This window comes from Mobula hypostoma, chromosome 7 (genome assembly GCF_963921235.1).
Source record: "Mobula hypostoma chromosome 7, sMobHyp1.1, whole genome shotgun sequence".
In the NCBI taxonomy this organism is placed as follows: domain Eukaryota; kingdom Metazoa; phylum Chordata; class Chondrichthyes; order Myliobatiformes; family Myliobatidae; genus Mobula; species Mobula hypostoma.
The window spans coordinates 87,669,256-87,681,390 of record NC_086103.1 but is presented as its reverse complement, the minus strand read 5'-3'; the positions used below and the strand labels follow the sequence as shown (position 1 = coordinate 87,681,390).

General features: G+C 42.4%; 1 protein-coding gene across 3 annotated transcripts in view; it reads left to right on the top strand.

Annotated features, from left to right (window-relative positions):
* Window positions 1-12,135, top strand: part of LOC134349421 (serine/threonine-protein phosphatase 2A 55 kDa regulatory subunit B beta isoform) — a 405,433-nt gene that overhangs the window by 384,995 nt on the left and 8,303 nt on the right. For all 3 annotated transcript variants that reach the window (XM_063053700.1, XM_063053698.1, XM_063053701.1), the window contains exon 8: window positions 7,214-7,305. In XM_063053700.1, the coding sequence (XP_062909770.1) occupies window positions 7,214-7,305 (92 nt within the window). The remainder of the gene's footprint in view (window positions 1-7,213; window positions 7,306-12,135) is intronic.

Below are 12,135 nucleotides of genomic sequence, written 5' to 3'. Positions count from 1 at the left end.
GAGTTGTGTACAGGCCACCTAACAGTAGTAGTGAGGTCAGAGATGGTATTAAACAGGAAATTAGAAATGTGTGCAATAAAGGAACAGCAGTTATAATGGGTGACTTCAATCTACATGTAGATTAGGTGAACCAAATTGGTAAAGGTGCTGAGGAAGAGGATTTCTTGGAATGTATGCGGGATGGTTTTTTGAACCAACATGTCGAGGAACCAACTAGAGAGCAGGCTATTCTGGACTGGGTTTTGAGCAATGAGGAAGGGTTAATTAGCAATCTTGTCGTGAGAGGCCCCTTGGGTAAGAGTGACCATAATATGGTGGAATTCTTCATTAAGATGGATAGTGACATAGTTAATTCAGAAACAAAGGTTCTGAACTTAAAGAGGGGTAACTTTGAAGGTATGAGACGTGAATTAGCTAAGATAGACTGGCAAATGACACTTAAAGGATTGACGGTGGATATGCAATGGCAAGCATTTAAAGATTGCATGGATGAACTGCAACAATTGTTCATCCCAGTTTGGCAAAAGAATAAATCAAGGAAGGTAGTGCACCCGTGGCTGACAAGAGAAATTAGAGATAGTATCAATTCCAAAGAAGAAGCATACAAATTAGCTAGGAAAAGTGGCTCACCTGAGGACTGGGAGAAATTCAGAGTTCAGCAGAGGAGGACAAAGGGCTTAATTAGGAAGGGGAAAAAAGATTATGAGAGAAAACTGACAGGGAACATAAAAACTGACTGTAAAAGCTTTTATAGATTTGTAAAAAGGAAAAGACTGGTAAAGACAAATGTAGGTCCCCTACAGACAGAAACAGGTGAAATGATTATGGGGAGCAAGGACATGGCAGACCAATTGAATAGTTACTATGGTTCTGTCTTCACTAAGGAGGACATAAATAATCTTCCAGAAATAGTAGAGGACAGAGGGTCCAGTGAGATGGAGGAACTGAGGGAAATACATGTTAGTAGGGAAGTGGTGTTAGGTAAATTGAAGGGATTAAAGGCAGATAAATCCCCAGGGCCAGATGGTCTGCATCCCAGAGTGCTTAAGGAAGTAGCCCAAGAAATAGTGGATGCATTAGTGATAATTTTTCAAAACTCGTTAGATTCTGGACTAGTTCCTGAGGATTGGAGGGTGGCTAATGTAACCCCACTTTTTAAAAAAGCAGGGAGAGAGAAACCGGGGAATTATAGACCAGTTAGCCTAACGTCGGTGGTGAGGGAACTGCTGGAGTCAGTTATCAAAGATGTGATAACAGCACATTTGGAAAGCGATTAAATCATCGGACAAAGTCAGCATGGATTTGTGAAAGGAAAATCATCTCTGACGAATCTCATAGAATTTTTTGAGGATGTAACTAGTCGAGTGGATAGGGGAGAACCAGTGGATGTGGTATATTTGGATTTTCAAAAGGCTTTTGACAAGGTCCCACACAGGAGATTAGTGTGCAAACTTAAAGCACACGGTATTGGGGGTAAGGTATTGGTGTGGATAGAGAATTGGTTAGCAGACAGGAAGCAAAGAGTGGGAATAAACGGGACCTTTTCAGAATGGCAGGCAGTGACTAGTGGGGTACCGCAAGGCTCAGTGCTGGGACCCCAGTTGTTTACAATATATATTAATGACTTGGATGAGGGAATTAAATGCAGCATCTCCAAGTTTGCGTATGACACGAAGCTGGGCGGCAGTGTTAGCTGTGAGGAGGATGCTAAGAGGATGCAGGGTGACTTGGATAGTTTGGGTGAGTGGGCAAATTCATGGCAGATGCAATTTAATGTGGATAAATGTGAAGTTATCCACTTTGGTGGCAAAAACAGGAAAACAGATTATTATCTGAATGGTGGCCGATTAGGAAAAGGGGAGGTGCAACGAGACCTGGGTGTCATTATACACCAGTCATTGAAAGTAGGCATGCAGGTACAGCAGGCGGTGAAAAAGGCGAATGGTATGCTGGCATTTATAGCAAGAGGATTCGAGTACAGGAGCAGGGAGGTACTACTGCAGTTGTACAAGGCCTTGGTGAGACCACACCTGGAGTATTGTGTGCAGTTTTGGTCCCCTAATCTGAGGAAAGACATCCTTGCCATAGAGGGAGTACAAAGAAGGTTCACCAGATTGATTCCTGGGATGGCAGGACTTTCATATAAAGAAAGATTGGATGAACTAGGCTTGTACTCGTTGGAATTTAGAAGATTGAGGGGGGATCTGATTGAAACGTATAAAATCCTAAAGGGATTGGATAGGCTAGATGCGGGAAGATTGTTTCCGATGTTGGGGAAGTCCAGAATGAGGGGTCACAGTTTGAGGATAAAGGGGAAGCCTTTTAGGACCGAGATTAGGAAAAACTTTTTCACACAGAGAGTGGTGAATCTGTGGAATTCTCTGCCACAGGAAACAGTTGAGGCCGGTTCATTGGCTATATTTAAGAGGGAGTTAGATATGGCCCTTGTGGCTACGGGAATCAGAGGGTATGGAGGGAAGGCTGGGGTGGGGTTCTGAGTTGGATGATCAGCCATGATCATAATAAATGGCGGTGCAGGCTCGAAGGGCCAAATGGCCTACTCCTGCACCTATTTTCTATGTTTCTATGTTTCTATGAAAGTACATCTGCACTTTTGTTCAGTAGGGATTACCAGTTTGGCCCACTAACAGCAAAAGCCACTACAGGGATCGGCTAGACAGAGACTTCAACAACAATAGCCAGGCTTCAAACTTCAAACAAAAGTATCCCCAAGTCTCCCCCTCCCCGACCTTGGTCAATCAGCTCAATCAGTTTTATTGCTGATTTAATAAAGACAATCAACATCTATCTCTTCTCATTTGCTCTAATCCTGATACTCTGAGAACCTACCCAGCTCCCTTTCACAATTATTTTAATGTCACCATCTCCTCTTCACCGTAGCTCCATTCACCTTCTTTGGCCTTCCCCACCTCTTTAACCCTCTCTCTCCATCTCACCCTGAAGCAAAACAACATTCACAAACTGTTTGGAAAACCTGGTAGTCTAAGGAACTGTGCCAATTGGCTTGAAACTATCTCCACTGAGATATTTACCACCTCCCTGCAATTATGTGAAGTTCTGGACTTCTTTAAAATTGCTACAAGAAAGACAAGATTACTAGACTCAATTATTATAGGCCAGTTGCTCTGACTTCAGTAGTTATGAAAACCTTTGAATGTCTGATATGAAAACTTTTGAATGTCTGAAGTTGGTCTACTTTAAATTGGTCTACTGATCCTCTTCTTGACCAACTAAAGTTCAGATTGCTTAGTTGAGGGAGGGGAGGGGAGGGAACATCGACCATGAGAGGCCTGTGTCGGGCATTTTCATGCCTTTCAAGGCGCAGATTGGAAGTCTGTGTGGGGCGCCACTCCTCACACAGACACTAGAGCAATATGTGGTTAAGTGCCTTGCTGATGCTGCCACAGCTGAGGCTTGAACTAGCGACCTTCAGATCACTAGACGAACACCTTAACCACTTGGCCACATACCTCTTCAGTCGAGGATGCGGTTAATTTGTGCCTTCATTACATTCTTTGACATTTGTTCTCCCTCATTTCCTATGTGAGGTTCTTGTTTGTGGATTTTAGCTTCACCTTCAACACTGTTGTTCCAGAGTTGCTCCACAGCAAGCTAACCCAGCTACTACAGTATCTGTCAGTGGATTACGAACTTTCCAACAGGAAGGAAGCAGTATGTAAGGCTGGGCTCCTATTTGTCTGATACAATGTCTATAAGCACAGCCTCTCCCAGGGCTGCATACTTTCACACCTCCTGTTCTCAGTTTATGCAAATGACTGTACCTCCACAGACAAATCCAAAAAAATCCTGAAGTTCATGGATGACATAACTGTATCTGGTCTCATCTCTAATAATGAAGTGTTTGTAACAGCTTGGAGTTTTAATGCTATCAAGACAGTGGAAAGGAGGATTGAATTCCAGCAACAACCATCCTACCTGCTTCCTACCTACTACCTACCTGCGGAGTCAAGGGATATGGGGAGAAGACAGGAACGGGGTACTGATTGTGGGCGGGCTACTGATCAGCCATGATCACAATGAATGGCGGTGCCGGCTTGAGGAGCTGAATGGCCTACTCCTGCGCCTATTTTCTATTGTCTATTATCTATTGCCGCTTAGGAATTAATGGTCAGGCTATGGTCGAGTCATTCAAATTCCTGGGATTACCAATACCAATACATTGAAGTGGGACAAGCCCATTATGCTCATCACTGGGAAAGCCCAGCAAACTTTGTTCTTCCTACACCAGTTTAGGAAACTTAACATCTTATGAATATTTACTCAGTCATCATTGAGAGTGTTATGACCACCTCTATCTCCATTTGGTTTCATGCCACCTCCTCCCTCTCCACGTCCAGCTTGCGGTGAGTGGTCCACTCAGCAGAGAAGATCGTTGACTGTCAGCTACCGATACTCAAAGACTTGTTCATCACCAGAGCAAAGAAAGGATCTGGAAAAAGCTTCTTTCTTGTAGCTATCCAGAGTCTTAACAAAACTCACTCTGATGTAATACCCTGACTGTCCCTGCACAACAAATCAGTTACATGGTCTTTCCTGCTCTCCTTGTTCTGTTGATGATTATTTAATCTATTCGTATGTTCATATCGATTTAAATTTGATTATTGACATTTGTGCTAATTGTTGATTGCTCATGGCTGTTTGCACTATTGTCTTTCTTGTAAATTGCTGGTTGCTATTGTGCTGTCTGTTTTGGTGTTTTATGCTTGGCACCCGACCACAATCAGTTCTGGTATGTTTCACATACTGGCGATAAAGTGATTCTGATTCCGAACTGCAATGTATTTCCAAGTCAGAGTGGGACATTGCTTCACATTTCAAGATGATTTTATTCTCCATACACTTTCTGCAGGCATCCATCATCTTACACTGTTCCCCCTCTTTACAGCCTCAGTAGACTTGTTCTTCCATAATCACTGGCTCTCTGTTCATTGCCAATGTCAGAATTCAGTGTTTTGTGATGTCTGGTGTTGTAAAGGTGTCACAGATAATACAGCTGCCAAGGCTGTTCTTGACCATGTGAAGAAATACCTTCTGTTGACGATCCTGTTGGGTCTTCTCATACATTTTGTTCTATAGTCTGGTTGTCTCTCAGAAGACTATTCCACATTAGTCTTCATCTCACTTTTAGAACAGCAGCATGCCTTTCTTCAAGTTCAAAGGTCAGGCTTAAAGCTGTCATCTTGTTCCCTTGAAGCATATGACGTAACAGCCTTTACATTCAAAGTCCACCAACCTGCCCCTGCTACACAACATGGTCCTTCAACAATAAAGCTTCATCCTGAAAAACCTGGACCAGTGTGGAGACTTTTCTCATTGCAGGCAGACATCAATGATGAAATTCACCAAGAAATTCTCTGTCCTAGCACATGTTTTGTCTGCCTGGGCAACAGCGTCTAAAAATCAGGACCTCAAACTTCAAAATCAAACAAGGAGCTTGAGGTTTATAAAGAAGCCTAAAAAATTCTTAGAAGTGTATTAGGAAATTCAGGAGGAACTGTGAAAAATCCTTAGCAAGTAGGATTAAAGAAAATCTCATGGCATTCCACCTACATTAAGAGCAAGAGGATAACTAAGGAGAGGGTAGGACCACTCAAACATAAAGGAGGGAACATGTCCTTGGAGGCAGAGGATTTGAGTGAGGGAGAAAGATGTCGAGGATAGTGAGATCATTGTGAAGCATGCTAATATACCAGGGCATTTTGAGATTAAGGAAGAGGTAGTGTGTTGGGTTTCTTAAAAAAAACATTAAGGTGGATTAGTCCCCAGGGCTCAATGGGACAGACACCAGCTTATTGAAAGGGGCAAGAGCTGAGACTGCAGAGACCTTGACAAGGTCTTTATGTCCTCTCTAACTACAGGTGAGGTCCTGGAGGACTGGTGAGTAGCTAGTGTTGTTCCATTTTTTTCTGGGAAGGGAAATATGAATAATCCTGTTAATTCTAGACCGATGAATCTCATGTCAGTAACAGGGAAATTATTGGAGAGAATTCTTAGGGATACAGTTTAAGGCTATTTGGAAGACCATGGCATAAATAGAAAGAGTCAACATGTCTTGTGCAGAGCAAGTCAAGTCTTTCTAACTTGATGTTTTTGAGGAGGTGACAAAGATGACTGATGAAATTAGAGCTGTGGATATTTTCTACATGGAAGTTAGTAAGGCATTTGACAAGGTCCTTCATGAGAGGGTCATCCAAAAGATTGAGATGGGATCCAAGATGAATTAGTTGTTTGGATTCAGAATTAGCTTGTCCATAGAAGTAGTTGTAATGACTTAGTCTGGTTGGACATCCATGGCTAGTGACATTCCACATGGATCCGGATAAGGACCTCTACTGTTTTGATATATATGTGCAGTACTGTGTAAACGTTTTAGGCACATATATATAGCTCGTCATAAACACAAGCAATTCTACAGATGTTGAGAATCCAAAGCAACATACACAAGATGTTGGTCAGGTCAGGCAGCATCCATGGGATGGAAGAGGAAAGACACCAGAATAAAAAGGTAGAGGAAGGTGAAGAAGGTATTTGGAAGGTGGCAGGTGAAGTGAGGTGGCTGGGAAAGGTAAAGAGCTGGAAATGAAGGAATCTGATAGAAGAGGAGAGTATGCCATAGGAGAAAGGGAAGGAGGAGGGGCACCAGGGGGAGGTAATAGGAAGGTGAGGAAAGGTAAGAGGCCAGAGTGGGGAATGAAAGAAAAGGGGAAGGGGAGGGAATTGTTTTTATTGGAAGGAGAATCAATATTCATGCCATCTAGTTGGAGGCTACCAAGATATCACCCCCCCCCCACCGGGTCCCTTCCACCCTCCCTTTCTTTTATGGTATGCTCTCCTCTCCTATCAGATACATTCATCTCCAGCCCTTTACCTTTCTGACCCACCTAGCTTTGCCTATCACCTTCCAGCTAGCCTCTTTCCCCTCCCCCCACCTTTTTATTATAGTCTCCTTCCCCTTCCTTTCCAGTCCTGAGGAAGAGTCTTGGCCCGAAACATCACTGTTTATTCATTTCTATGGATGCTGCCTGACCTGCTGAGTTCTTCCAGCATTTCGTATATTTAGCTGGGGTGCCTAAAACTTTTGCAGAGTACTCTACTTGGATGAAAATGTGGATTCTACATCATTACTGCCACTCATTCTTAATCCTCTTTCTTTCCTTTTGGGGTCTTTTAGGTGCATGAATACCTGAGGAGTAAGCTGTGTTCCCTCTATGAAAACGACTGCATCTTTGACAAGTTTGAATGTGTGTGGAATGGCTCCGACAGGTAGGTAGTCCTTTTGATCTGCCTTTGCCTTCAGGTATTCACTGTAAATAAAACACAGGCTGCAGTAGTCTTCTCTCTCCATGGGCTGGAGCTGTCATTGAAATGATCTCTTGTAGGTCAAAGTGCAATTACTTTAGCGGCTTCTATACGATGTAGAAGAAATTGCAAATGGGAAACACTCTCTAGGCCACATATAAACAGATATCACTTGACATGAGATGCCATAACTTGGCAACAATCTGATTTTCTTATGGGGAGGTCTTTTGCTGAAGAAATCTCAGGGCTTACATAAAGGGAAATGGACAGATCTTGTATGTATGAATTTTCAGAAGGCATTTGTTAAAATGGTACATGAGAGGTTTGTTACAGAATTATAAGCAACAATATCAAAGGGGCAACATCTTAGAAATGGATAAAACTCAGAATGAAAAGAAAAAGGTAAATGTAGGATGGGGTTAGAGATGTGCCTAATGACCTTCCACACTCTTGCTCTTCTACTTATATTGGAGGTTTGAACCAGACCCATGAAAAATAGTATTGAAATTTACTGATACAAACAAGATAAAGAGGGACATAACTGTTTGTGATTAAATAGATTGCACAAGGAACAATGCAGACAGGAAAATGTACAAGGACGGAGGGCAGATGGAGATTTTTGCTGTGAAATACATGGCACATTTTGTTGAAAAGAATATTTGTGCAGTCTAAGGGATCAGACAAGCAGATCAAGACTTGTGAAAAAAAGAATGATTATGATGATTATGAATGATTATAAATAGCCTATTTTTACATTGTTTCTTAAACATAGCAGATAGTCTTGAGACATTTCAAATGAACATTACACTGGTTTTGAAACAATGATTGAAACAATGATTTTGCTTCCTGAATACTTTTGGGTGTACCTTATGGATTTTGGGCTGCTGGTCATGAAAATCACTATGAAATTCCCTGATCATGCACCAGTTTTTTTGAAATTGCCTATATTTGCTACTTCATAATTTAGGTCAATTAAAATGTTGCCCACAATATAAGCTGAAAAGTTTTCTATCTTGTCGAGGCATGCTTGGGCATATTTAGGCAGGGCGGATGCTGCATGGCAGGACAGGCTTTAGAAAGGCAATAAAGGCATCATGTACACACCATTCTATGCATTGTGTTTACATGTACATTGGTTTGCGATCACATTGATGCGCATCCTCTATGCACATAGCATATTGTGTGTACTTATTATAATAAAGTAACTGTATTTTCAGGAGTAATTGTGTTAGCAAAATGTCTCGCCAAGGTTGCAACAGCTGCGATACTTCCTTTTACGTTTGTGGCGAGTTTATGCTTAAATCTCAAAGACAGAGCATGATTCCTCTTATTAAGAAGGCCTATGAGCTTTACTTTGGGTGTAAAATTGATGACCAAGACAAAGCTTGGGCTCCTCACATTTGTTGTGCAACATGCACTATCAATCTTAGAGCTTGGCTCAGAGGTACTCGGAGGAAAATGCTGTTTGCTGTCCCGATGATATGGCGAGAACAGAAGGATCATGTGACAGACTCTGCTTCTGTCTGACCAGTGAGTCTGGCTTCTCTGCTAAAAATAAGAAATCCATTGAATACCCGATCTCCCTTCAGCCATGAGACCTGTGCCACATGACGATAGTCTTCCACCAGCGAAGCCAACCAGAGACATGGAGTCTAGGGGAGGCAGACAAAGACGCCTTGATACACAAGCCAGGAATGGAAAATGACTTTGATACTAATACAGATTTTTTAACTCTTTTTGCCGAGTGACCTGGTCGGACTTGCATTTTGTCAAAGGCAAAAGCAGAATTACTGGGTTCAAGACTGCAAGGATGGAATCTGCTGTCACCAAGCACAAAGATTTCCGTGAAGGATTTCGACGTTTGAGACAGATGTTTCCAGAATAACTGATGCAAAAATTAAGGAAGGCATTTTTATTGGTCCACATATCAAGCAGGTCATCAATGATAGGTATTTCAAAGAACTTTCAGTGGGACCAGAGAAAATTGCATGAAAGGCATTCAAAGATGTTGTTGACCATTTTCTTGGTAACTACAGAGCACCATGCAATGTGCAGCTGGTTGGCAACATGCGTCAAGCATTCAAAATCATGAAGTGTACATGTCATATTTTCTGCATTCCTACTTAGACGTCTTCCCTGCAAATCCTGTCGCTGTCAGTGACGAGCATGGAGAAAGGTTTCACGAGGATATTGTGGTCATGGAGAAACGGTATCCGGGCAACTGGAATTCATCAATGCTGGCTGATTATAGTGAGAAGCCTTGGACACTGAGTTCAATGAAAATTATCAACAAAACATTTTTAGCTTAGTTGAACTATTGCAAAGTGTCAGCACCATTATGCAATTAAACACATTATATTCAATAAAAGTTAATTTCTTGTTTCTCCAAATTATAAGTAGTGATATAGTACTTATAATTATAGTAGTCTGAAGTTATATTTGTGTTCAGTTTCAAGCTGAACATAACCACAAAAAATACCTGAGGAAGCAACACCTTTGAAAAAAATTTGCTGTCCAGTGTAATCAGTGTGGATGTGATGGGTTGAATGGCTTGCTTCTGTGCTGCATGATCCCTTGACTCTGTCCAATGGATTAAAACAGGGAAACTGGGGATTGTTCTTAGAGCAGAGATTCAGAGTCATGTATTCGTAGAAAACACAGCACAGAAACAGGCCCTTTGGGCCATCTAGTCCATGGTGACCATTTAAACTGCCTAGTCCCATTGACCTGCACCTGGACTATAGCCATTCATACCACCCCACCCCTCCATCTATATACCTATCCAAACTTCTTTTAAACATTGAAATTGAAATCTCATCCAAAATTTGTACTGGCAGCTTGTTTCACACTCTCAACACCCTCTAAGTGAAGAAGTTTCCCCTCGGTTCCCCCTTAAACAATTCACCATATACACTTAACCCATGACATTTAATTGTAGTCTCACCTAATGTCAGTGGAAAAGGCCTGCTGACATTTACCCTATCTATACCCCGCATAATTTTGTATATCTCTATCAAATCTCACCTCAATCTTCTACACTCTAGGGAAGTTCTAACCTGTTCAATCTTTCCTTATAACTTAGGTCATTCAGTCCCAGCAACAGCCTTCTAAACTTTCTCTGCACTCTTTCAATCTTACTTACATCTTTCCAGTCAGCAGGTAACCAAAACTGCACACAATACTCCAAATTATGTGTCACTAACGTCATACAACTTCCAACTCCTGTACTCAATACTTTGCTTTATGAAGGCTAATGAGCCCAAAGCTTTCTTTATGTCCCTTTCTACCTTTTGTTCCACTTTGAAGGAATTATGAATCTTTTTCCCACATCCCTTTGTTCTACCGCACTCCTCAATGCCCTACTGCTCACTGTGTAAGACCTATCCTGGTTGGTCCACCCAAAGTGCAACACCTCACATTTGTCTGCTTTAAATTCCATCTTCCATTTTCAGCCCATTTTTTCAGCTGGTCCAAATCTCACTTCAAGATTTGATAGTCTTCCTCGCTGTCCACTACATCCCCTATCTTGGTATCAATTTGCTAATCCAATTAACCACATTGTCATCCAAGCAACACACACAAAATGCTGAAAGAACTCAGCAGGCCAGGCTGCATCTAGGTAAAGAGTACAGTCGATGTTTAGGTCTGAAACTCTTCGGCAGGACTGGAGAAAAAAGTTGAGGAGTAGATTTAAAAGATGGAGGTAAGGAACAGAGAAACACAAGGTGATTGGTAAACCTGAAGAGGAAGGATGAAGAAAAGAGCTGAGAAGTTGATTGGTGAAAGAGACGGAAGGCCATGGAAGAAAGAAAAAATTTCAGTGGAGGAACACCAGAGGGAGGCGATGGGCGGGCAAGGATATAAGGTGAGAGAGGGATAAGGGGATGGAAAATGGTGAAGGAGGGCATGTGGGGGGCATTACTGGCAGTTTGAGAAATATGTGTTCATGCCATCAGGTTGGAGGCTACCCAAATGGAATATAAGGTGTTGTTCCTCCAACCTAAGTGTGGCCTCATCACAATATTGCAGGAGACTGTGGATGGACATATGAGAATGGGAATGGGAAGTGAAATTAAAGTGGGTGGTCACTAGGAGATCCTGCTTTTTCTGATGGACGGAACATAGGTGCTCAGCGAAGTCGTCTCCCAATCTATGTCAGGTCTCACCAACATACAGGAGGCCACACCGGGTACACCGAACACAGAATATGACCCCAGCAGACTAACAGGTGAAATGTCACCTCACATGGAAGGACTGTTTAGGATCCTGAATGGTGGTGAGGGAGGAGGTGTATAGGCAGGTGTAGCACTTGTTCCACTTGCAAGGATAGGTGCCAGGAGGGAGATCAGTGGGGAGGGACAAATGGACTAGGGAGTTGCGTAGGGAGCGATCCCTGCGGAAAGCAGAAAGTAGGGGAGGGGAGGTGGGAGGGAAAGATGTGCTTGGTGATGGTATCCCGTTGGAGATGGCAGAAGTTGCAGAGAATTATGTGCTGGACACAGAGGCTGGTGGGGTGGCAGGCAAGGACAAGAGGAACCCATTAGAGGACCAAAGGAGTAGATTTTGCTTGAAAAATGGAAAGGAATTGGTAGATAATCAAGAAGTGTGGATACTGAATTGGATGGTGTTAGTAGGGAGACAATCTGCAGGGCTATGGGAAAAGAGCAAGGCAATGAGACTGACATGATTTTTCAACAGCACAAACTCATTGACCGAATAGTCTCTTGTGTCCAGAACTTCAGTCATTCTGAAAATACTGTCTGCCTATCCCTGTTCTGTTTAAGCCCCTGTGCA